The sequence below is a fragment of the Protomyctophum parallelum genome, assembly GCF_964188405.1.
Source record: "Protomyctophum parallelum genome assembly, chromosome: 1".
NCBI lineage: Eukaryota > Metazoa > Chordata > Actinopteri > Myctophiformes > Myctophidae > Protomyctophum > Protomyctophum parallelum.
The window spans coordinates 39,686,488-39,714,427 of NC_139697.1; the positions used below are offsets into that span (position 1 = coordinate 39,686,488).

The 27,940-nt window shown below is 43.9% G+C and overlaps 1 protein-coding gene across 15 annotated transcripts in view; it reads right to left on the minus strand.

Moving 5' to 3' along the window:
- col11a2 (collagen, type XI, alpha 2) overlaps positions 1-26,907 on the minus strand; it is a 91,702-nt gene extending 64,795 nt beyond the window's left edge. For 11 of the 15 annotated variants that reach the window (XM_083780021.1, XM_083780023.1, XM_083780015.1 and 8 more), the window contains exons 1-5: positions 26,351-26,907; positions 6,075-6,236; positions 2,895-3,105; positions 2,403-2,565; positions 646-768 (exon numbers count right to left, since the gene is read on the minus strand). In XM_083780021.1, coding sequence (XP_083636147.1) covers positions 646-768; positions 2,403-2,565; positions 2,895-3,105; positions 6,075-6,236; positions 26,351-26,468 — 777 coding nt within the window. In that variant the 5' untranslated portion in view covers positions 26,469-26,907. The remainder of the gene's footprint in view (positions 1-645; positions 769-2,402; positions 2,566-2,894; positions 3,106-6,074; positions 6,237-26,350) is intronic. The other 4 variants (XM_083780020.1, XM_083780018.1, XM_083780019.1 and 1 more) reach the window with 1 other exon arrangement.
- Positions 26,908-27,940: the final 1,033 nt, after the last annotated feature.

A 27,940-nucleotide genomic window follows, 5' to 3' on the forward strand; every position in this document is an offset into this window, starting at 1 on the left:
GTGCGTGTGTGTGTGTGCGTGTGTTGATGAAAGACTGTGCCAATAGTACGCAATTTAACTTTATTATGAGCTGCAGCAATGTATTCCCAAATGAATGTTCAATTACTTAATTCAGCATGTGTACATGTACATACACCCTAGCTACTGTGTGACAACTGACAGCAGAATATTGAGAATGTGCATAATGTACACTCATGTGCATACCTTCAGCAAACGTATAATATGTGCATGTATATACTCTGTGTGCCTTGGAGGTGCGGACGTGTGTAGCTGAAGATGCATTAGCCCTGAAACATGAATGACACAACTTCACCCTGTTTTACGCACTTTTGAACGTTAATGTCTACATAAACGTTCATTTTCAAATTTAAAGTGCTCACTCCAGGGCCACGGATGTTACAATTCTGCTCGGGCGTGTATAACAAGCATCCGTATCATCCGTATTGTTCAATAAAAAGCATTTTTATAAGATCGGTGGCCATTTTCTCCGGGTTTTTTTCCCGAATAAAGTGTGTAAAACAGGTTGAAGTTCCGCAATGGCGCTCGTGACAGACGAGCGCCATGTGAACCGTGGCTACAGAAGATGCAGCATAATATGCCGATGTATGTGATTGTGTATGTATGCCATGGTGGTGTGTTACTCACGTATGTGTTGGGGTCCTGGGCCTGGATCTTGGGCAGAGCGGAGTCACAGTCTGGGCTGTAGTGTTCACAATAGTCATAGGCAGCCTGAGGGTTGGACGCAATCAACAGCTGCTGGATGTCTCCCTGTAGAACAGATTAACGACAAGCACAGACACATTATTGATGACTGCTGTCAAAAAGCATCACCAAAGTAAACTGCACCATTTCAGGCAGTGAGAACAATTCTGTGGTGGAAAAGTAAAATTTTAGGGTACTTTTCGATGAAGTATTTCCAATTTTCTATACTTTTACTTCTACTGTACTCCAGTGGCAAATATTATACTTTTCACTCCACTACAATTATTTGAAAAGTATAGTTACTTAGTAGATTTTGATTATTATATACATATATACAGTACAATGACAAGCTTGCCTACTTGCCTTACGCTATAGGCGTAAGGGGCTTAATCATTCACCATTTAAATAAGTGCTTTGACAGTACATTCAGATAAAAGCGAGATCGGGAGGACGGGATCGCGCCTACATGCTGTTATTTCATTCATGCAGGTGTTTGTTCTTTATTTATTTACACATTTATTTAACACACCAGTTGCCGTTGGGCTTGCAAGTTGCGTGTGCGTGCGTCTGTGTGTGTGTGTGTGTGTGTATGAGAGAGGCGGGGGGGGGGGGGGGGGGTGAGGCGGGCAGCAAGGCAAGCGGGGGAAACCTCTTTCGTCATGTAACGATGGTGGTTTCCAAGGTCGTACTGCAGTTGTTCATGTCGCAAAAACGAGGGCGAGGCTTGATTTCATAGGGCGTGCCAGATTTCAGCCGTTACATTTATTAACGTCTGAACGAAATTAAGGAAGGATCAGTTGTTTGCGATCACTTTATAAATGCCGTGGCGACGTGAGTGTACTACAAAACCTACACTCAAATTTGATTTTACACTCAATTGATAAATGAGGGCCATAATATATATACATATACATACATTAATAACTTCAGCCCCAGAGTTTCCCCACCTACACATAACGGATGGATAAAGGACGCACTATCCTACCTTGAGCTTGAAAAGATTAGATTCTCACTTAATGGTTCCATGACAACTTTCCAGCAAACATGGACGCCCTTTGTTGACCATGTAAAAACCCAGACGGTAGTCCCAGAGATGAGCGATATTTGAACTATATAATGGTGAACGCATAGGCCTATGCATTGTACATGCGTTGTGTAAACCGGTGGCTGCGTGCACACACAGGTGGTCCCCCCGCTCCTTTCCTCCTTTCTTCTCTTTCCCCTCCCCCATCTCTTTTTAATTTATTTACTTCTTTCTTTTTTGTATTTTTGTAATTTTCCCCTTCTCCAGTATTGTCTCTGCGTTGGGGAAGAGTGGGTGGGCATAGTGGGTGGACGGGAGGAAAATGAGAGGTGCCTTAAGACGTATGTATTAACAAATGTATATGCTGACATGAACAAGGACCCCACATGGGAGGGGAAAAAATGTAAAAAACCCAATAAAAAGATATTAAGAAAATAAAAAATAACTTCAGCCCTATGTATACCTCACAACAAGTAACGTAACGCATGTGAGGGAACATGCAGTTCCACTGCTCCCTGCTGAACCTGACCAACCTGTAGTTGTCGCTAGTGCACAAATTGAGATCACTCTCACCCTGCCAGCTTTTGTGACATTCACTGGCCAATGGAACCCCCATCTCCGTCAGTATGTCGGTGGACAGGGACTGTACCTGTTCTACCCTATAGCCCTACTATACCTGGAAGACCTCCTCGTCCAGCAGGCGGGCTCCGAACACGGTGATTCCGTTGGTGTCGACCTCGGCGTGGTTTCCGCGCGGGAGGGGCTTGGTCATCTTCTTCTTACAGTCCAGCAGCAGCGTCACGTTCTTCTTGGACACGGAGATGGCGATGCGGTGCCACCTGCAGGTGCGGGAGAGGAGAGCGACAGCAAGGCCAATAAATGTGTGACGCGGCAGAAGCCATGGGGTCTGGTCTAAGACTATACTCAGTGCACACACGTGCACACATACAGTACATGCATACACACGCGCGCATGGACACACACATACACACACACGCACGCACGCACGCACACAAGCACACACACGCTCAAACACACACAGCCACACACACACACACACACAGTGTACGATACGGTCAGGCACCACAGATATCCCCCTCAGCCCCCCTATATCTTTTTCAGCTCAGACTGCTTGCTGACTGTTCCCCTGGCTCGCTGGTTTACTGACTTGCCGTCAGCCAGGTTGATGCCTCTGAACAGTGGGTAGTCCTCGGGGGCCGGCTTTCCGCTCTGGTCCTCATACAGGAAGACGGGCGAGCGTCCGATCTCGATGCCCAGCTGCTGGATGCCCTGCTCGCTGTAGATGGACAGCAGGAAGGCCTGCAGGCCCGACTGGGCCTTGACAAGAGCCATGATGGAGAAGTTCTCTGGGAAACGGCCTGGCAAGGACGAAGAGACAGAGAGACAAAGACAGATACAAAGAGACAGAGACAGAGGGAGAAGACAGAGACATAATGTGATGTTTAGATCACAGGACAAAAAGGATAACCTGACCGCTGCCAGAATACTGGGTTCCGATGGGGTCCTAGCCCACAGATTACCGATGCTTTGATCGATCTTTTGTCAAAATAAATAAATAAAAATAAACGATTATTCAATTTGATTCAATTATTCAATTTCAAATAAGGTTTCTAAGAAGGAGAGGACACTAGAGCAGCTCGGACATTTAAGCCTTGTTTTCGATGTCTACATCTTCATCAGTTAGATTACTGCTGCTGTTGCTGTCCTGTCCGTGTGACGCACCCGGACCTGCCTTGTTTTGGCCGAGGCGTTGTGGTATTCCTCTTCTTCTGATTAACCCATTCTGACCCGAGATCAGATTCACACGAGGTTTCCGCCGGACACACACTGGTCTGATGAACCCATTCTGACCTGAGATCAGATTCTAAAAAATGTCAGTCGTTCTTCGATTTTTCAAAAATAGCAGACCTACAAGCTCGTATCGCGCCACTCGGTGGCGCGATATGAGCTTGTAGATCTGCTATTTTTCAATAGATAAAGCATAACATGATGCCAACACCAAAATGGGTGCCCGTCAGAATGGGTTAAAGAATCAACTCATCAGCTAACAAAGAAATAAACACAAATAGCCACTTATAGATGTTCAAACCTTTCCAAAAAATAGCTGATCTACAAGCTCACAACGGGGTCGCATTAAGATATGTTTAGAGCTTGTAGCTCTAGTGTCTTTGGAAGAAGTTTGAAAATGGTCACCTATAATGATAGGGACACGCTAGGTGCATAATTAATAATAATAATAATAATAAAACTTTATTTGTATAGCACCTTTCATGACATGAAATGCAGCTCAAAGTGCTTTACAGAACAATGGAGAATAAAAGAAAAGCAAGGCAACGACATTAAAAAACAAGCAGTAATGCAATACAGTGAGGACATGAATAACAAAAAAATTAAAGATCAATTAAAAGCAATGTTGTAGAAGTGGTTCTTGAGCTGAGCTTTAAAAATGTCTACAGAGGCTGCCTGACGAAGGTACAGTGGGAGCTTGTTCCATGCCGACGGCCCGTAGAAGCAAAAAGCTGCTTCCCCGTATTTTTTTGTTGCCATTTTTTTAGGCAAAGCGAGCAGGCCAGCAGTGGAAGACCTTAGGGGGCGGTTTGGGACATATTTAGGCAGGCAGTCATGTAGGTAGGAAGGTGCGAGACCATTGAGAGCTTTATAGACAAGTAAAATAATTTTAAAATCAATCCTAAAAACAACCGGAAGCCAGTGCAGTGATGCCAAAACTGGAGTAATATGTTCTCTCATTTTAGTTCCAGTTAAAACTCTGGCTGCTGCATTTTGGACAAGTTGTAATCTGTCAGTTGTTTTCTTAGGCAGTCCTGAAAAAAGTGCATTGCAGTAATCAAGCCGAGAAAAAACAAAGGCGTGGATTAGCGTTTGTCCAAGGACAAATAGGCTCTGATTTGTGCAATATTTCTAAGGTGAAAAAAGGCAATCTTGGTAACATGATTAATGTGTGAATTAAAATTCAATTCAGAATCAATAATAACCCCCAGGTTCTTTACTGTACTGTTACTTTCTACAGTCAGGTTGCCAAGTCTGCTTATTATTGATTCTTTCTGCTCACTAGAACCGATTATGAGAACTTCTGTCTTATCCTCATTTAGCTTGAGAAAGTTCTCACTCATCCAACATTTGATGCTAGACAGACAGGTCAACAGCGGGTCTAATTGGCGATACCGATGTTGAATACTGTCTGAAATATCAGGCTCTAACTACGAAGAGGACCTGGAGGTTTGTCTGGACCTTCATCAAGGCCTTGATGATGGAAGAGTTCCCTGAAAAATAAAACACCATGGAGACTGGAGACAGGAAGAGAGTGGAGAGATGGGAAAGCACAATACATAATATTGTTTGTTTTAAGAATTTTTATGTTTATGCACTGCTTCGTTTCTCTTTCTCTCTCTCCATTGAGAGATAGAGAATCAGACAGACAGACAGACAGACAGACAGACAGACAGACAGACAGACAGACAGACAGACAGACTAGATAGAAAGCATATATGTGTTATGCTCTTAACGCCATTACAGTGATATAGATTTAAGTCGGATAAATTTGGTTGTGTCAAGAAAGAATGCAGGCCTAGAGATGATAAGTGCTGTACTTGAGATGCACTGTAATAACAGGTGTGTATGCCTTTGCAGAAGGAAATTCAAATTCCACAAAATGAGCTGAAATGAGGTTTGACTTTTTAGGATTTCTTCACAGCCCACATAAATGTTACCTTACTCCTCTCTCGCCATGCTCCGGGGTGTCAGACAGTGGTTTCGACTTAATTTGTTTTGGCTCTTTCCAACTCATTTGCGTAGCTGAGCTCTCTCGCTTTCACAACACATAATTATACTTCTACACATGAGTGCATAACTACCTCGCCACTTAACTCTTGTGAAAGCTCAGTTCCCAGATGAGAATTAACGCTAACGTAAATAGCAACCAATCATGGTTGTAATGATAATGAACACTTTTCATGTCCATAGGAATGTATAACTTAACTTAAGTAGTGTACTGTGACTGAAAAACAAAATCATCTTGTTGCGTTTATTATTCTTTGAATACATTTTGAATTGAAAGCAACATATTTTAACATAATTTCACATAAAGTGCTCAAAAACATTGGGGAAAACGAATGCTAATGCTCAGAACTTAATCAGTCTGGATAAAATAGAAAATAGATTCCAAATGCAAGCAATTCACTTAGTAGACCAGGGCAGAGTGAATCGTCCTTTCCTTACACCGCTATGGTTCATTTTCAGTGGTGGAAAAAGTACTCAAATGTTACAAGTAAAAGTCTGTAATTTAAAAAGTACAAAAGTATTGACATACCTGAGAAGAGTTGCTTGGTGGGGGCGGAGATCTGAGCCTTCTTGGTGATGCGGTAGGCGTGGTCAGGGTTTCCATGGCGACGGGAGCTGCAGAATCCGGGAACTTTCCTGACACCTTCGGGAAGCGAGGGTACCTGCAGTGCCTTCAACACATCCACTGGGTCTGACAGGGGGAGAGAGAGAAAGAGAGAGAGAGACTTTAACTTACAGCAGAAAAAGAGGGAGACACACAGACATTGACTAGTGCTCGACTGATGCCCAATTTTGGAGAGTCCTCTAGTCCCTAGACTACCGATTACCAATATTTTGACAGGCATTGTGTCAAAAAATACTAAATCTAATCAATTATTAAAACAAAAATGTCTGACCTTGTACATATTTATGATATTAATGATACCAATGTTGACAAAGAAAGTCAAATAATATATTGGTCTGTATCTAATGGACACTGGAACTGGATGGATGGATGAGGAAGGAACATTTTATTCAACTATTAATAAATACATTTAATTTCAAATTAATTCCTTGAATTCATTTGAAATTAAATAGAGCAAAGGAAAGGCAGAGTGATAGAAATAGAGTCATAGGGAAAATCCAGACTGAGATAGCTTTGCTCTACTCATGCTCATGCCGTTTTCACAAGGTTTTAACTATTCCCTCTTAACGGTTCGATTCCTTAAAGGTTTGCTTCAGAGCAGGGGTTCCGAAGTTGGGGTCGGTTCTCGGGACCCCACATGGGGTCGCGGGACACCAACGGAAAGGTCATCAAAATATTTGTACACACCTGAATAGAATTCAACAGAATAGAGCACCGAAGTCTGACGTTACTTTCAGTAGAGGGCGCCAATACACACGTTCATGTATTTTTTATTTGCATTGTAATCCCCATTTTAGGTCGCTTCATATAAGAACTGTGTTTGAAAAATAAACCGACCACCCCGGCCTTTCTGTCAGGGGAGTGGCTGTGCGTCATTAATGATGTCCATTCATATTTGATACAGCCAGTTTCTGGAGAAAATGGAATTAATGTGGCCGCAAAAGCCTTGAAACTACATATGAAGGCAATGTCGCTGCTAATATACGTCACGCCCAGCTGTCAACACATTGCGTTCCTGAGATTCCTTGTTGACGTAAGCTCAGCTGGTGGTGACTCGACTCGTACTAACCACGAAACATTAAATATCAATAAAATAAAAATAAACATAAACGTAATTAACATTCCGTTTCTGTTGTGCGACGGGCAGATGCAGCAACCCCGCCTACCCGGAAATGTCTCTGGGTTGTTTGACTCGTTTATAACGCTTATTTTGTTACTCTTTGGGTATATTTGTACATTTCCACCTTCAGTCGATGCTTCATATCCATATGAGTGAAAAGGCCGGGGTGATCGGTTTATTTTTCAAACACAGTTCTTATATGAGGCGATCTAAAATCCCCCTATGGAGATTACAATGCAAATAAAAAGTACACGAACCTGGGGACTGACGCCCTCTACTGACAGTGACGTCAGGACTTCGGTGCTCTATAAGTGAAATACAATACATTTTAACCCCTACATACTGTAGCTTTAGGCTTAATACATTACATGTGCAGACAATTGCACACCAAACGTGCACATCTATGTTGCCGTTGGGGTATATATTATATGATATATATCACATGCAGACAAGCTGCACGTTCTGTGATGGCTGCAATTTCTTTAGGTTTTATTGTACGTATGATATGTGAAAAGATGTGTCCCAGAAAACAGGCCCTCTTCCAGACCACTTCTACACCAACAGAGAGAACAGTAGGATCCCAGTTGAAACTAGATCCTAGCAAATAGAACAACTGGCTGTCATTGCTCTGATACTGCTGACTCAGTCTCAAATAGTGTCAAGTCTGTAAACACAAAAGCAGTTCACATTTTCATCCAATGTGCGTGCGAGTGCATGCGTATGTATACAGTATTGCACGCACATGTCATGCGGACGCATACAAATCCTATGTGCGAGCACGGACCGCAGTAAGCCACACACACACACAGTCACACACACACACACACACACACACACACACACACACACACACACACACACACACGCACAAAGCACAATGCCAGTCTTAGATCCTGCCTCCACTTTCACACATTGAGGCCAGACAGTTCATCTCTCACCACACAGTCTGGACTGAGAGACACTCTACAGCAGGGCCGTGGCACCCTAGAGTGCATGGGCACAAGTCCAAGGGTGCCTGAGAATACTTTTTCGATATACACCAAATCTCATTGTCAAAAATATAGCCGATCAACAAGCTCACAACGCATCGCAACGCAATGTGTTGTGAGCTTCTATTTTTGATGAATGTTTGACGGAAGTTATTTACAATCTGTCACCTCGCAAGGACGAAATATTTACAGCATACCGTAATACGACATGAATGTATTGGAAAGTAACAATGTACTAAGGGGTGCGTGGATGAAAATGTTATTTACAGGCATACACCCTTTTCTGCACATCGCATCCAAAAAGTGAAGGTCCGCTAAACTATTTTTAGTAATTTTACTAATTTTTATCCCATGATTTTGCAACCTTCTAGCTGTGAGGCGACAGCCGACTGTGTTGAAATGAGCGTTTAAATCCCCGGCGCCTCCCCTGGTCAAATGTGGAATTATAGAATAGATTTTCCAACTGATTTCAGTTCAGTCGACATGCACACGCGCACAACTTCCTTGAAAAACATGGCTGAATATAGACAATAATAAATAATAATAATAAACTTTATTTGTATAGCACTTTTCATACATAAATGCAGCTCAGAGTGCTTCACAGGGCAGGACATTTTTTAAACGCTCGTTACAAACCCGTGAATTGGATTTTCTTGTCCGGTCCTAAATTAAAATCAGTTACGATGTGCAGAAAATGGTAAGCACCGTGTCTGCACCTCAGTGGGAGGGGAGCTGTAAGTGGACTTATCTTGGAGCTACAGAATGAGCGTAGGGACTGAGGGAACGTATCAGGGCTAATTCATGACCAAACTCATGTTGTCTTTTATTGAGTGTGGTCTGCGCTGTCTGCACAAGAGTGTCACAGCAAGTTCACTCCCCAATCTAGAAGCTCTGCGTGTTGTGTTGTGAGAACAACATATACTGATACAGTTCAAAAATGTATGTTAATTTAACTAAAGAAGAGTGTACAAAATGGAAACAATGGAACCTATCGTCGCTGTCCGGCAGAAACCAGCTAAATCCATTTATTTTAATTTTTTCATAAATCAATGCTATTTAACACACTTTACGTCTGTGTGTTGGTTAAAAAAACATTGACCGCAACCAATGAAAAGTATTAAAAAGTACTTCTGACAAAGAAAACAGCTATTAACTCCATTAGACCCTCAAACTGTCTGCTAAAGCAGCTATACAAATATCTGACAATATATAAAGTCACAATACCAACGTTGATGAGGCAGCGTTGCTTTAGCAACTCTTTAGCTCTTAGCAACCAACCTCTAAACAAACACTGGATTTTACTGTGTGTGCCCACTGCCCATGCACTCACCAATGGACAGCAACTTAGCCCTGAGCTACAGTATCAACTGACCAATGAACATCCAAGTACCAGAGAGTTCATCCAATAAAATGCGGATTGTTTCATTATTGATAGAGTTCTAGAACTTGGGCCTGAACCAGCTGAAGTGAAAGCTATCTATATACTGTCACACAAGGCTAGAACAAGACTTTAAGGACACAAAGCCATGTTAGATTCATAGCGAGGAGTCTTGCTATGAGTCTGGCCGTGCCAGGCTAATGTTATATGGCCTAAAACTAAGAATATGCAGAATGTAGAATCAATCAATCAATCAATCAATCAATCAGCATAAAACATACTATAACTTTCATCCACCGTGATGGGTGTTCAGTGAAACTGGGGAGAGATTATATTATATTATTATATAAAGCAAAGTAAGGCAGAAATTCAGCTCCTAGCTAGAAGATATCCGTTGTCACAGTGGAGGTAATACATATTGCATGAGAGCTACTAATAAGAATTAATATTCTTTAAATGACAATGTATTATTTTTCTAATGACACCCAGTTTATGGAATTGAACTGGTGTCATCTCCACCATTCTGTTTTGGGGTGGGTCTAAGTAATGGCTCTTTCTGCTGTTAGCACCCCATTAAAGCTTATTTATAGGCACACACTCTGGCACTTGTTATAATAAACTTGTGGTAGCAGACAGTCAAACACAGCCTTGGCAAAAGGCCATGTGCGGTGGTGGTGACAGCACTGCAACCCAGATCTGCTGTAATGGAGCTTATGAAATTACTGAGTTTATTTTCATTTTTCATTTACGGGCCACATTTAACGTGCTATAATTTCCAGGTTCTATAACAAGCGAGATTTATGGGGGAATTATGGAATTAAGTCTACATGGGCTTTGCATACTGCCTGGTAAAAGTGCAGTACAAGAAATCTAAGTAGAGTGATTATAACATGTTTTCTATTACAGAACTTGCATGCACCCTGTATTAGTTTAGTTTTAGTTAGAAAACAGCACTGCTTTAGACCGCTGGTATGGGAGTTGTGCACTGTACTGAACACAGGTCCAGGAGATTAATTTAATCCATGTTTATCACCACAAACAGAAGCTACAGATCAGCATGAAGAGTCTAACATCCAACACAGACAACCAATGAGAGAACACCAATTGGTCGTGATGTCTCCCTGACAACCAACAAACAACCAATAACTATACAAATCCCATAGCCTGTCGCCCCAACTACAAGTGAAAAATCTGCTTTGTCAGTCTCTGTATTATGCAAATGGACAATCTACATAATGGCAATGCATGTTCAGAGTGATTGTACAAGGAGAGGAGAAAATGGATGAGGATGACAGAGGAGCTGAGTTTCTCGAATTAACACTCAGGGTTGTACTGTACACCATTACTAAATATAATTAATTCCACATCAGTGTTTCATGAACTCAGATACCACAAAAGAGGTAACGTTAGTATAATATTTCAATTAATTACAATGGCTCAAAGTGCTCAAACTATTCAGACAATATTAAATGTAACACCTCTGACACTAGGAGTAGGACTGACTACTGTGCATTCATAACTTCTTTCTAATATGCAATACATGTTTTATTGCTTTAAAATGGTTCTTCTGTATAAGCAATAAATGAACCAAAGCATTGTTATGGCTTCGCTTCGGCAGTGGTGTGGTTTCCCTCAGGCAGAAAGTGGCAGGGTTGCCTAGGTGTTTGGTGAGCGACTGTCCCAGAGCATAGCGGACAGGACAGGTCAAAGGTTCAGTCTGATGGCAAAGTGTCCTCAGGTGAAAGTGTCGAGGAAATGTGGAATACCTAAGTTATACATTTAAGGAGATCAAATCACTCATGGGAAACTAAACTATGAGAAGTTGTGTTCTGCACTGAGCCCACTTCCTTTACCCTGTAGCACCAGAGGTTGAATACAAGAACGCTCGCCTTAAAACACGCTCGCCCCCGGTCAAATCCGGCGTCCTCGGAACAGTCGTCACCAGGTCTTCCTAAACTTAACCTCAGTAAAACTATGCTTAACCCTAAACATATTCCTAACCTTAATCTCAGTAAAACTATGCCTATAACCCTACATTTATCCTACCCTTAACCTCAGTCAAACGAATACAAGAATACAAGAACCGCTGGGAAGCGGTCCGAGAAAGGAATGGGGGAGAGTGGTCCAGTCACCAAACCATTCACATAGCGTCAGTCATTCACAACAACACAATGTAAACGGACCCTGTGCTCAAACGGCGGTCAGCGTGTTTTGGTCAATTAGGTGACGCCCAGTGTTAACAGTTGGGCCGGCAGCCGAGCAGACAGCAATATTTATGTGGAGGGCACAAATGGCGTGTTAATGTTGACTCAGAGACACTCGAACCAGCGTCCATTAACGTCACACTGTGGCAAAGAAGGAAGTGAAGGAGAGCAGCGTGTGTGTGTGTGTGTGTGGGGGGGGGGGGGGGGGGGGGGGGGGGGGGGTTGGGGGACAACAAAGACAAGTAAAGGTCAAGAGGATGAAGGGGGAAATGAAGTAATTGGCAACATTGGGAAAGAGGAGATGGAGAGACTGGAGAGGTGGAGAGAGAGAACGATGCAGAGAGGAGAGAAGAAGAGAGAGAGAGAACGATGCAGGGTGGGAGCAGAGAGAGGAGAGAAGAAGAAGAGAGAGAGAACGATGCAGGGTGGGAGCAGAGAGAGGAGAGAAGAAGAAGAGAGAGAGATGGTGGAGGACATAATGCTGCAGACTCTCCAAAACAGGAAGCGACTTCAAACAGGTCCTCAGGGGGCCGGGAATGCAAAACAGAAGGAAACAGAAACAGAAATATTGTGAGATCAAAACATAAAGCCATAGAGAGAGAGAGAGAGAGAGAGAGAGAGAGAGAGATAGAGAGAGAGAGAGAGAGAGAGAGAGGGGTGACGTCCAGAAAGGCAAGGCAGAGAAAAGGAGGAAAGGTATACAGCCAGGTGAGAGAGTGAGAAAGAGAGAGCGAGGGGAGTGCGTGTGTGCATGCGTGTGTTGGAGGGGGGGGGGGGGGTCAAAGGGTGGTTGTAAAGACTAAAGAGGTGTGAAATGGAAGGAGATGCCAGTATGGATGGATAGAGAGAGGTGCAAGGGACAGGTTTATAGAGAGTACCAGAGTAGGGAGGTCAGGCAATGAAGAACGGCCAGTTGTATGATGACAGTAAACAGTGGTGGCAAGGAGGGGTGGGGTGTGGGGTTCTGGATCAGATTGCATACGTGGGGTCTCCCCCCCCCCCCCCCACCCACCCACACTCCCCCCAATACAATGTACCCCTCTGTTCCCCAGCTCTCTGCCTGCCTGGCCAGCCCACATACGCTGAGCGGGCCCTTCCTGCCTCAGAGGCCCCCGGCAGAAGAAATAAGAACCACAGAAAGAACGACATGCCGAACACGACAAAACACACCCGTAAAGATAACATCGCCACACGGTGCAAGCTTTCCTTTCTCTCTCTCTCTCTCTCTCTGTTTCCTCCCCTCCGTCTTTCTCCATCTGTATTTTTTCCTTACCTTAATTGCTTACAGATGGGCGTTGTCCTTTGATGTATAAACAGCAGCCAATTACACACTGTTGCCCTGAAAAGGAGGTGCGGCCGGGGAAGACCAGCAGCGTGTGAGGCTAAAAGACCTTCACCCCTTCCTCACTATTATTACCAACCAGTGTGCCCTTGCGCAAGGCATACAGTTCTGTTTAGGTGGTCCCCCCCCCCAGAAACAGGGCATTTACTGTACGAGTTAGGGGGACTATACCCTTAACTCATACTCTCCTAGTGTTAGCAAATACAGACACAACCACTATAAAATGTGATAGACAAAGATCCTGGAAGTTACTGCTGACCCTAAGGTGAACAAACCTGTGACAAAATAATCTAATCTATCTGATAATGACTGATTTGAACCTTAATTGATGTTTTCAATTACTGCTGTTCTCCTCAGCCACCACTAGATGGAATAGCTATAGTTGTTGACAGACAGATGGGATGGGGCCATTTGAGACCAATGTTGAGGCCATTTTCAAGCAATCAAAGACATGTCCCTCACACACACTCGCGCGCACGCACGCACGCACACGCACACGCACACACACACACACACACACACACACACACACACACACACACACACACACACACACACACACACACACACATAAATTTGAGTTTTTATAAGGACACATCTTTTATCCAGTGGCTACTCATTCAAGAGTAATAAATAAGCCTTGCCGAGCCATGTGGCAGGAGCCAATCTCCTGTTTCTGTAGTGTGAAAATCCTCCAACCATGATGTACAAGTACCCCTGGACATGACGCAGTAGTAGCCTATATGTCACAGGGACAACCCTTGATGCTGAGTGCCAAGCAGGGAGACACATCATATACATGGACATAATATACATGTACTATACTAGAGCGTCGCAGTCCCCCTTTCATGACGACGACAGGCCCAGGAAATAATTCCCCATGCATCTTTCCCATAGACATTTCAAAAAGTATTTATTTCAAGATCTGTAAGCCTCGAACAAAGCCAACTCGGATTGTGACAAATCATGACAACAAACACAAATTTTTTGGGCCGAACAAATAATAAGATGTTTTTCTTTATTTGTTCGGCCCAAAATATTGTTTTGTCACAATCCGAGTTGGTTTTGTTCGAGGCTTACAGATCTTTAAATGAATACTTTTTTTAAATGTCTGTGGGAAAAATGCATGGGGAATTCTTTCCTGGGCCTGTCGTCATCATGAAAGGGGACGGGACTGCGACGCTCTATTGCCTTGCGTTGTTCTTGCTTACTGTAAATCGCTCTGGATTAAGAGCCTGCAAAATGCCTAGATTGAAAATTGTAATTGAGAACAAATCAGTACATACATACAAACAAACTAATAATCTTTTACACTTAAGGTTCAAACTTAGGATAGACACATACGTGTCATACGTGTCACAGCTGAACCCTATGTGTGCCCTATACGCAACGCGAGAAACACACACACACACACACACACACACACACACACACACACACACACACGGTTGACCGCATATTGGGACACCGAAATAGACACACACACACACCCACAAAAGACAAACAATGCCAGCGCATGCCGACCAGTGCCTCTCCAGTAAACAGTGAACCACAGTGCGTCCATACATCTCTCCGCTTCAAGCATGCATTGCATTTGCAGAGGCTGTATAACGTCTAACGGACCACAGACAAACATGGAGCCTCAAACAGCTCCCGCTGTCTAAACACTGGCTGGGCAAACACCATGGGCCTGTTCACATCACACTCGCAGGACCAACGAGCTCTGGCATCTGGATGAACACATCAATTATAGCAGGTATACACGACTAGACACACATACTGTACACACACACACACACACACACACACACACACACACACACACACACACACATCCATTTGTACTCTCTCAGAGTTAAATTACACAGTGTACATGATTGCTCTCTCGCACGTGCACACATGCCACCGTGAATGCCTGGGACCATCACTGTAGTATTTTTGTTAGTGTCTGTCTGACATTAATCAAGTCCAATAGTGATACTACTACAGTGACATCACGTCAGCCCTGGTCACCCCTCATTTCCCTGGTTGACCTCTGGACTTGGAGCCATTAGACACCCTTTTCTCTGTGTACTTTGTGTGCTCTGTGTGTTGCGTGCGTGCGTGCGTGCGTGCGTGCGTGTGTGTGTGTGTGCGCAACTGTGAGTGGGTGCGTGTATGCGTGTTTGCTTTCTATCCTTTCTTCTTTACCACCACAGGCGTTCCAATACAACAGTGCCAAATACCGGACACACACTCCAGCTGACACCGCGACCCCTCACCTCTCACCTTCACACAACACAGACATTGTTACAGACACGGTGCATGGGGGCAAGGGAGAATTGCCTGTTAAGATAAATGAGCATGGCCCTATAACACCATATAGGTGCTTTTCTAACTAATTGTTTTTGTTTAAAATGAGTTGAGGGCTGCCTGGGTGTGTGGGTGGGAGATGGTGAGCAGGCTGGCTGCATGTGTGTATTGTGTATTTGTACTGTATGTATGTAATGTTTCATACCGGTAGAGGTTCACTCACATCTAACGCCACGTGTCCAAAAAATAAATACATGATTTATGAAGTAATAATAATAATAATACATTCATGTAACACTAAAAACTCGGCATCCCATCATGCACCTGTAACCCAACATGTATTGCACTGCATGGAGGTGCATGTCATGTGATCGGCTGTAGCCGTAAATGTTTGGATTTTCTCCGCCATCCACCTCCTGTTTCAGTGCCGTCTTTAAACACTTTTTGAAGACGGCATCTGCGGTGATTGAACAGAATGCAGAGATTCTGGGCTAGTTTTGGGGGCTTTTTATACCTTTATTGAACAGTAGATAGACACGAAAGGCAAAGGCCGTCGGGCTCGGGAGTCGAACCCACGGCATGCCGTCAGGCTGGCTTGGCAGCCTAGGTGCCCAGACGGTTGGGCCAACTGTCCGGGCCTGCGCAGTAACAATTCTAACGCTTCTGAAGAGTGAATAAAGTCGGACGGACTCATAAACAGAAACTGCAAACGCAGGGTTAAATGAGTTAAATGAGTGACGTCAGAGCACAGGCAGAACACAGGCGTTAACACCACTTCCGCATATGTGACGGTCTATGGCTTGTCGGATCAGACGTGAGCTGGTGTCCACAAATGTACGCTCAAATGACTCTAATAGATTGTGTATTTGTATTCTTGCGGTCGTAGGTCGCATATTACTATAAAAACCTGCAAAACCCGTCCGTCCGTCAGTCAGTCAGTCACGCCTCCATATATGGTTGTTAGTCCATCACGCCTCGTGACATCATGCTTCATGACATCACACATAGTGACACGTCACGCCACCATATATGGCCATCAGTCCATCACGCCTCGTGACACGCTCCATATGACCGTCTCCATATATGAAGATCACGACACTGACCTCATCAAACCCTGGATAGTCATACACGGAGAAGACTGGATCATTACCTAGATCTGCATTTATGGAGCCGGCCAGCAACTCAACATCTGACCTCAAACCTCAAACCCTTAGATCTCCATATATGGAGCTGACCTGTTCTGACATTCCATATATTGATCCTTCCCCACCCGTCCTTCCACTTCGAAGTCTCCCTTTTGACTGATACCTGTCCATTCAAACGAAAATTAAGGCCCTACCTGGGCCCTCATCAAACCCTGTACACTCAAGACACTGCCCCCACTACCACCCATAGATCTCCATATATGGAGCTGACCGGTTCTGACATTATCAAACCCTCATCAAACCCTGTACACTCAAGACAAGCTCCATATATGGCCAGTACAGAATTCATTCCATATGTTGATCTGACCCCCCATGCCAAAGTGTAACCGCTCGCCCAGCAGTCTGCCGTCACCCAGGCGTATGCGTGTACACGACCTCGCGAGGTCGCTTCTCGCCCTCAGGGCTTCGTACTGGTATGTAATGTTTTACTTATGTGTATTTGTATACAAATTGTGTATTTGTATTGTATGTAATCTTTTACTTATGTGTATAAGACCCCCTCTAAAACGAGATGCTGCATCTCAAGGGGCCATACAATTCCAGTAATAGGACCAGTTCTGCTGCTGATCACGCGGGGAGAGCTGTCCATTTCTTCCTATTTGCTTTCCTCCATTAGGCTAGTCTAGTGTCATGTTCTGATTTACATAATAGAATATCACAATTTAATGGCAGCTTACTTAGCGCAAGAATAGCAGCCCTCCTCCTCTGTGTGTGAGGACTGAGGAGGCACACTAGAGGTCTTTGAGATTGCTTTCTGGGGGTTAGGGAGAGAATTGATGAGGAGGAGGACAGAGAGGAGAGTGTTCTCTAGGTGGAGCCAAGGCAGGAGGCTGAGCTCTGCCCAATGTGCCCATTTTTTCTGCTGTGATGTGCTCACTTTTTCTGTCTGAATAAAACCTTACGCTTCACCCTGCATGAGAGTTTTTCCACAAGAAAAGGAAGAGAGATTACGGAAGACAGGATGTGAGTGAGAGAACACAATGTCAGATGCATGTGAAATAACACAAACCAAAAACGGGAAGCAGAATAAGAAGAACATCAAAGACCTCCAAAGCTATTCAGGACAAAAAACGAATGCACGACAAAACAAACCCAAGTTTATCCTCAATTACTGGTTATGTGCCTCTGTTTGGCCATCTCTCTCACCAGGCTGCCAGCTGACCATGATGGCTAGGCGTTGTATGCGCAGAGCTCATTGCAAGTTGTAATTTCAGCATCTTGCTCTATAGTTACGATTTATTTATAATGCTCAGTAATGTAAGTAGATGTACACGGATAGAAAATCCATCATAGCTACCCGCACTGTAACAAATAGAGGCTTTTTGAAACGTATTCATGTGGATTTGGAATGAAATACTGCTGCACCTGCTAATGTGGTGGAGAGATCATCATGTCAATTTGAAACTGCGGAAAGCTATGGATACAAAATATGCACCAATACACTGACGTACCCGCATTGGTGAATTTCAACAAAAGGGAGAGCCTATTGATAAACGTGGTTTGGATGCTGGAGGAAAAACGGATTCATTCTATTTCTACTCTCTCAGACTGAAGATTATAGGAATGTGCAGAGAAATGCCACTCCGTACATACTGTAATAAGCCTACTGTATTCACATATTCTAGATGTAGTTGTTCAACAGGGCATGCATGACGGAGGAAAATATAATGATAACATATAATGGTGACAGTGAGCTAAATATTTTGCAACATCAACATCAAAATGGCAGGCAAACCATGTCAACAGTGGAAATGCAAGAAATGCAATGCAAGCAAGCTGGTCAAGGATCAGGACACTGAATACCTTAAATATTTACATACAGTTACATACAACAAACAGGGAAACACCTGGAGAGTGGAGACGTTCCACTCTCCAAGACCTAAAGAACATTGGAACGGGGTAAAGAGGACTAAGTCAAGTAAGTCAAGTTACATACAACCAATACGCTGTCTGTGACACTGCTAGGAAATCAGCCGACCCACTTTCGGGTCCCCACTCCCTGGTTGAGAAACCCTGCTGAGTACCATCTGGTGTTCTATGTTTTAATGACGGCATTCAACGTCTACTGCACCACTGCACAGCACAGCAACGTCTGTAGTGTTTGTTTTTGTTTCATTCTATAAGTGTAAAATGTCACCTTTACAGTTCCAGCATTAACAGCTGGATTGTACACTCTGGTGTCTAGTAGTTCATCTTGGTCTGTAGCTGTAACTGAGATAGCTGAGATAGCGGAGGGTACAGTACGCCCCGTGGGAACAGAGCACCACCAGCAAGCAGCACGGTTCTGTGCGGTTCTGGAGGCCAGTGGCGTCTCTAAACCACTCTGTCATTGACAATCAGAGCACCGCCGGGCCACCTCATGGGAGGTTTTCTCTATACACAGCGTTCCCTTTTGGTGGGAACGCGCCGCTGCTGCCAACGTGTGCCGTGCCCGAAGTGAGGTATTCCATGTGGTGCCGTGCCAGTCTGGGTGGCATTGCCAGCGTGTAATGTCCTGGAATGGTGTGCGGTTTCTATATGAGGACATGGAGGCTGAGGGTGGATAATGTACTGTCATTTATCCATCTGTAACTCTTGAGAGTCTACAAATGTACCATTTACATCTGTAGACTCTAAGAGCTAGAGTTGCTATGTAGGAACACATGGGGCCTTAACTAGCGGGTACACTCAGTACTTCACATGGCTGAGCACAGATGCTCTTTGACTGCAATGTCCTGCTTCACACTCACTACGCCCACTCACACCTGGGAGCTGCCCAGTGCAACCACACAGTCTGGAACTGCTATAGCAACCGACTGGTGCTTTGCTCAACGGGATAATGACTGTACAGTAGGTGCTGGAGTTTCCCATTCACCCTTTGCATCCACGCCCAGACAACGTAAGATTTGAGCCGACTGGTCATGAACTAATTTCCCATAAACTCCGGGATTACTGCCTTCTCAGTTGACCCTACAAACTAATCTGGAGCGTTAATTTAACTCCAAGAAGATGGGCCCTATAGTGGGTCGACTATTTTATTCAATATATATTTATATACCATTTTGGTGCCACGAAGGCTGACCACTGGCCCTGCAAGGCCTCTGTATATGACCTCCCAAAGACAGAGATCAAAATGAATATGGAGGGATGTCACTGGAAGAAATCAGACAGTGACCTATTAAAACCGTGTGAAAAGTCCACAACTTATCATCATATGGAAAGGATCATCTAAAGCCTTTGTGTGTTGTGGGACAGTGGTGGTGGTGACTGACACGAAACAGACAGGGGGGTGACACGCACCACAGGTTACGAGTTGGGTTCACACCCATCACCCATGATGTCACCGAGCAGCCCATGTGTGGGAGAGCACCGGCCAGCTGAGCCAACGAGACACACTGGGAAACCCAGTCCTTAAGTCAAATAAAGTGTCTGAGACAATAGTAACTCTTCACCACGGGGTATATGACTATACTTACTTAGCCCACAGACCGCCAGAGGTTAATACTTTATACAAACACAATGGGTCCCACCTCTGCTCCGTGACTTAACACACACATACTATACTTTTTAGGGGGGGGTGATTGAATCTCCGGCCATCTGAGGTAAATGTGGCTCTATCAACGGAGGGAGTGCCTTGACTGTCATCGACAGGCCCCCTCTGGGTCTCCAAGTGATTCAGGACATACAGTATATAGGAGTATAGGAGAAATATAGGAGAAACCTGCATCTATATATATCGAGGAAGAGCCCTGTCAAAAAATGTCTGGACACAGAAAGACTATTAGCCTACTCATTTCAAAGTCTAGCGATCAAAGTGACCAAATGCTATTTGTACCAAAAGAGGTGTGTGAATTTGTGAAAGCAAGAAGCAAAACAAGAAGCTACCGTAGTTTTTCTTATGCATGGAAATCCCCACCTCAGAAAACCCAACATTTTGACACCTTTATGGTCCTACTTTATACTGCCTGAGGAGATGTTGAAGACCTGCTGCTTTGAAATGTGATGTGGTGTCTTGTGTCTATACGGTATTGCAGGTACTGCTGGTTTTCATTTAATCAGAGACTAATTCAGACATGGTAAATATTATCGGGGGGAAAAAGAAAAGGAAAAAGGTATTTAATACATTTCTACCCCATTCTGCTTGAATATAATGAAATAATGAAAATAAGCTACTTTAGTACTGAATGCATTTATGTAGTTATATATAGTTCATCATATGCCTCTCTAGTGTATTATTATCAATAATGTCTGTCTGTGAAACCTCGTCAAATTCCTGTGGTTAGTTTTATCACTGTGTCACTTTATTGACACAAATGTATAAAACATTGGGTCCAAACAATAATCGAAAATCCATAACTTTAAAAAGTATAATACATTAAAATATACAATACACTTCCCTTTACTCATACAACAGGAGCTTTCTATTGCTCCAAAGTTCCTCTGTTAGTGCACACAAAGAGTGAGCTCAAATCAATACACTCGTGTCCATATGTCACTCTGATGATGAGGGGACATACCAGTATGTGCTGTTCGTTTTGTATACCAGTCTCACATTGACAATTGATAGTGATTAACCACATGAACCCTATGGCGTCTCTATTCAGGGATGAACATTAGGCAAAAGTAGCAGATATGCAAGCTCAGCTGTTTGTATTGTCGTGCCAAGATATTTGGTGTAGAGGGGAAAAGGAGGGGAGCTAGTAGACCCATAGGGGCTCGAGGCAACAAAGCAGTTAAAGCCATTCTGATTTGTGTTCCTCATTAATGCATGGCTATTGGCACAAAGTAGCATGACCTGCTATGAGATGTTAATCACAATTGAGTAACATGACTTTCAAATACTTGTTTAAACGTTCCGTGTCTCGCCTAGTCGCCTTGTGTGGCCAACCCCACCCAGCTGGCTCTGGGGGAAAGCTGAGATGACCCTGGGCTGCCATGGCTAGACTGTGGGGTCTGTAAAAGAGATGCACTGTACTGTACTGTACATTATGCATGTTGCAGCAGCACACATCTGGCCTCCCACACCCACCTCCTCTTGCCTCCTAGCAGCAGCTAAATAGCAGCGACTGGGAATAGAATTCCACACAGACACTCTGTCATTATAAAGTTGGCACGCTCTCCTCTCTACCCCTCTGGCAGAACTATCTTCTTCTGAGACTGAATGATCTCGCTCCCCCTCTTTGCCAACCAGCGGCTGTGTCAAAGAGGGATGAGGTTGCTTGTCAGTCTAGCCATGTTGTTCTTGATGTTCCCTTTGCATCGGCGGTGCTTGTGGGTTTGTCTGCAAGGGGGATTTCATGCCGTGAGGGAATGTTGATGATTTGAGAGGGGACCTCAGATTACCCCCTGGTGCATGGTGGATAAGTGTAATTGTATACCTGTGGTCTATGCCACTAAGACAGGATGGGGTGATAAGATAAGATAAGATAAGGTAAGACAGTTTGTATTGTATTTTCATGGTGATTGGGTAGCACTATATGGTGAGTGTATATAGTTCATGTCGAGTCCTATCATGCTCATTGTAAAGTGCTTGCCATGCAGTGGCCACGGTGACCAGCGGTTTACACATGAGCTGGCATGAATAACCACGCACACATGCCTATGTCACTATGTGTGTGTGTCTGTGTGTGTGGTTATTCTGCCAGCTCATTAGTCATTAATGTGCACATTAGTCTGCCCTTGCTGTCCACAGACAATAAGAATGACCTTTAAACTGCCAGCGAGGTTAACACGTTGACAGCAACCAGGGCTGTAAGCACCCTGGTGGTGGCCTGTGGGATTCTATATTGTGGGTAAGAGGGGGTGTCTATAGTAATAGGATATCTGTTATCTTCTGTATGTGTGGAAATGCTGAGCTTTTTTGGAATGCCTGACATGGGGAGTGAATACCACATTCTCACTCTAAAATCCACTGTAATTTTAACACAGTGTTAAATCAAAGCTGCCTTCCGGAAGTTATTTTAATGACTATATGTGGCTTTAATGTGTATGCTACTAGCACGTCTTCAGTGGTTGGAGGTGGTCTCTCCCTAAACTTCCGTTGAGAAATGTAAACCCTGGTGCATAGGTGGGCCACCTACTGGCTCTGGCTGACAAGTATTATGTAGATTGCCCCGGCTGAAGCTCTCAAGCTCAATATCTTCCATGTACGTACTGTAGGGTTTACAATGCAGGGTTCAAATCCCGGGTGTTACGGACCTTACGGTTGCAATTAGCTCTGTCCATTTGGAGATCACCAGAAAGTAACTGATTGTACTGTAGCTTAAACATAATTGGGCTTTATTGGGCAGAGCCAATGCTGGGATTAAACACTCAGTAAATGAGTTGAATTGTCTTATCTGTTAAACTGGAGAAACTGGACTGTGTATATATGACACCAAAGCAGAGAGGATTAGGGTTAGGGTTAGGCATGAGAGGAGGAGACGAGACGAGAATGAGAATGAGAGGAGAGACAGTGTGAGACAGAGACAGATGAGGTTAAAACAGAGAGAGAGATGAAGCAAAGAAATTGAGAGGATGACAAAGATAGCGTTTATGAGAGTGTGGATGTGAATGTATTCAGTGTAGGCCCAACTTGCCTCTGGAGAAGAGGAGAATAAATCAAAGGGATACTAGACACCCATCAGTGGCCCTGCATCGCATGATGTGACCCACCAGAGTTGACAGAAATGTCCACACACTTACGCAAAGTCACAGGTATGCTGTGCAGCGGCTACAGCTGCCTGAGCTGGACTGATACACATAGAAGGCCCATTCACTACCCCAGAGGAAGAGAGTGAGAGAGAGAGAGAGAGAGAGAGAGAGAGAGAGAGAGAGAGAGAGAGAGAGAGAGAGAGAGAGGGAGGGTGTAAGTGTGGGGAGAGAGTATGTTATGTTAAGCTGAAGTGAGACAGACTGGCCTTTGAGAAGAACTCTGCTTTGAAAATGAGGTTGGGGAACATCCATGTCAAGAAAATATTGCCCCTATTTTCTCCTCATCGCAACAAAACCCTGCTTTCATGCTCCTTTCCACCACTCGTTTCATGTGCCATGGGGTGGCTGTACAGGGGCTACCTCTCTCGTCGTCTCATTTTCCCAGGGAAAAGAGAATAAACACTTAAAAGAGAGAGAGGGAGAGGGAGAGAGAGAGAAAAGGGGACAAACGGGCATTTTTTCTGAAGCGGCTACAGTTTTCTCTAAATCGGTCTTTCACTAGCTGGGTGGGGTGCTTTATAGTTTACACTCAAGTCAAAGGAAGGGCCATGATTGCCATCCACTACTGTGTGAAAAGAAAACGACCCACAACTCACTGCATGGCTGCAGAGAGAGGCTATGAGAAGGCAAACTGGATGCAGCCTATCCGTGCGCAGGAACGCACACGCAGCAGCTTCCATAGGAAAACTGGAGCGTTAGGCCTACTTTGTACAGTAGCTGGTACATAGCTGTGATTTTATCGCAAGGTACATGGGCTGGAAATGCATTTTTGCAAGGTAAAAAGAGCACCTTAGTGCAATCCACGCCGCTTCTAATCATTACACATCTTTAAACACAACACGTCAAGGTGCTGGACGGACAGAGGCGCATTCACGTTCATGCGGCATACATTTCCACACCCTCAACAGGTGGGAACAAAATCCATAGCCTTACACACACATATAGACAAACATAAAGTGTATACAAAGCGCGCATAGACGAGGAGAGGAGACACTAAACGCATTCACTCAAGCCCCTTACTTGCGCTCTCCTGCGCGGACCAACACGCTCAGCTCTGGTGCGCGCGCTCCCACTGTATAATAACCTATTCATAGAAAGGTTAAAAAAAGAAAAATGGAAGAAAAAAAGGCTTCTGTCTCCAAAATACACACAGGAACGTACAATCACCTCCTGAGATCTAAACATGACGCTGCAGGAGCCAAAGAACATAACGAATAAAGAATGTGCCAAATTATTATAATCAAGCATCAGAAATGCACTAAAACATAACAACACTAGATTGTGAATAGACAATGGCCGTCTCTTTAACATTTCGGTTACCTATAGCCTAGGTGTTCTAAATATAATTAGGCAAATACTAGGCTATTTTAGGCTTTTAGAACAAAGTGTTCAAAAGGCATTCAGTTTCATTTCCAAATTTGAAAGCTCCTTTTTTGTGCAAGGGGGAGTGTGCCGATGCCTGGGTACCGAGGCTAGGGGGAGTCTAACTTTGATGGTGCGCTGCAAAGTTATGAAAGACCCAAGTTGGCAACTATACTAAAAAAAGAAAAAATCTATCAAATTATTTTAATATTCAAACGGTGAATGGTCTACTATCTCATTTTGGAACAAAAGTATTACGCTGATTCTTCATATAGGCTTTTGCCAAACTGTGGCAATCAACTATTATGTAGATTGTATTCAGTATAACAGCAAATATAGAAGATACTGTAGTGAATATAATATAACTGCAGCCCACTCCTCACAAGACAATCAGGTAGTCTGTGTTCCTGTGTTATAAATAACCAGAGGAAGACAACTAGTGGTCAGGCAACAAATGTGCATTCACAGTAACAGACCGTTCATAATTCAATAATAGCCTACACTACTACAAGTTGGTGGGAGATAGTTTACTTAAAACAAATAAAAACTGAATAATAGGGTAGCCTATACGTACAAAAAGTACAGGCTACATTTCGCACTGTTGAACCATAAGTGACAAAATCAGTCAAGTTGTTGAACTTGAGTATTTAAAGTAAAACAAAAACAAAGTTAGAAGATTTGAAACGTGCATGCATGTTCACACAACTATACATAAAGCCATTTCTGTGTTTTGACAAACAAACACAAAAATGTAATAATAATTATTCATCATCATTGTCACATCCTACATGCCATGATATTACCCAAATCTCTGCTCAGAACCGGTGGCAGGGTCCGGGGAGGGGCGGGGGCCACAGGCTAAACTGGTAAACAGCAAATCAAGTGTCCCTCCAGAGCCCACTGGCTTCTTTACTGCATGGCCTATACTGGTGGATTAGCTATGTATGGCCTGTCAAATCAGTTGAAAGCTGAGGGGGGGAAACAATTATAACGGAGATAAAAGCTATAACTAAGCTGCATGAGAGAATGATAAAAGGTGAAGTATGTTTCAGAGCATTTTTACACCGCTCCATCCTAGAAACGTTGCAACAAAATACATCTGCATAGATGTGGGTGTTTGGCTAGCATATAAATCTTTCTATAACTGATCACACTTTAAAAGGAAAATGCATATTGTCCTTTTAAAAATGCTCAATGAATTCCTGGAATAGCTGAGCTGCACCCACTGGGGGATATCATGACACCTGTCAATAGGCTGGGCTCCAATGTTGGCCTCTTGGGAGTTGATATAACAGCTTGGCCAAAGGAAAGAGACAAATTGACCCAAAAAAGTCATTGAGAAAGCATGTAGGTATTTTCTCAATTGGCAATAACGTGTCCACTGTCATCACGGTCACATTCACTTCCAAGCGTCCTCTGTGGGCAAAAGAATGCCAAACTGCAGCTTTTGGAATGTGCTTAAGAGAGCACATGCAGGTCAAAGATAAGAATGTAAGGATTTGTTCAGTTTAGAACAAAAAATATGTATATATATATATTCTTTTATTTTAGATGGACATCTTGTTACATAAATCATTAACAAAAGGTGGACAAGAAAGACAAAGCCATCATCTTACCTGCACTGGCCACGGCAGCTTGGCACAGGGCGAGCGCAACGGTTACTAAGGCGAAGGATGAAAAGTCCACACTCCAAGGCCTCCGCTTCTTCCGAAAGGAGCAAACTGGAATATCCATAACTGATGCGGGTAGCTCACCGGCCGGGCTGGACAGTAAACGGAGCTACTGTGGAGGTTATCCTCCTCTCACAGAAAGATCCGCGACCGAACCTTCTGAGAGGACGAAAAAGAAAAAAGGCACGCCTCTGGAGACGTGGTTACCTCTCTTACGGACGCTCCCTTTAATGCATCACCTATAGTTGTGTTACAAAAACTTTAAATACAAAAATGGGGTTATGGGGTGAATAAATATGTTTATGTTACGCTTTGAACCCCTAGTGCTAGAGCCCCATTGAGTCAGACGGGATGAGTGCCTAAACGGAGAGAGCAGAGAGAGACGCTGGCTGAAATCACTCTCTCTCTCCTTCTCTCTCCCTCTCTTTACTTTCTCCCACCAAATGTGAGATAGCGTGAGCGCGCGTGTATGTGTGTGCGTGTATGTAGAGAGAGAGAGAGAGTGAATGACTGAGGGACCAGGGGGAAGGAAGGAGGAAAGAGGGAGGGAGAGGCCGTGCGTAATTGCGCGCATGGCACACGTAGCATACGTGTACAGTGCGAGGGAGCGGGTTTAAGATTGCGCACGGAGCTGTTTTAATGATGCACAAATATTTCACTTCACGCTCAACAATGGCGACTTTCTTCGATAAGCCCGGTGATTTGCTGTTCTGTACTGAGCGCACATCCAACAACGACAACTTGTTGTAAGTTAGTAACTCAATGCTCCCTCAAACTAAAATTATGAAATTGGCTAATATTGCTACCTTTTGGCTAATATTGCTACCTTTTGGCTAATATTGCTACCTTTTGGCTAATATTGCTACTTTTCCTTGTAATTTCTTACTTGCCATGCGGCCATCCTTTTCTTAGTGGCCGGTGGCACCGCACTGCGCCCACAAGGCTAGCTTGGTTTGAGCCGGCATGGTCTGTCGTCTCGTCTCTCCGCGGACATTTTCCGTCCAGGTGAATGAATAATCATGGATCATGGTTCTATGATCAGGTTAGGTTAGGTAGCGAGTGGGCTCAGTGCAGTGGGGCAGACCCTTAGGCAGATCCACGACTGTAATTGGCTAGCCCCACGTGGCTTCGTGACGTAGCGTAGAGGTAGCGGCTGGTAGCCCCAGGTGCGATGAGTCAAATCAGACATACAGACAGACAGACAGACAGACAGACAGGCAGACAGACAGACAGGATATGTTAAAATATGCAAATTACATTATCATTTACAACTGGCATGAAAAAAACAAAACAACAAAAACAATGATTTAGCATAGTTATTCACATTTATACTTGGAGTAGGGCTATTCATTACTAAAAGTCATAACGATGTTAACGGAATGATTAGTCAGCAAATTAACACATTGGTCCAATGAGCAAGCTGGTGGCAAATAAGGTGATGAAGGACCACAACGGAAACAATATACAGGACCACAGCTTTTTGTGTTATCCTTTTAGCATTATTGTATAACTTTAGTTTAATTAATTAATTAGTTC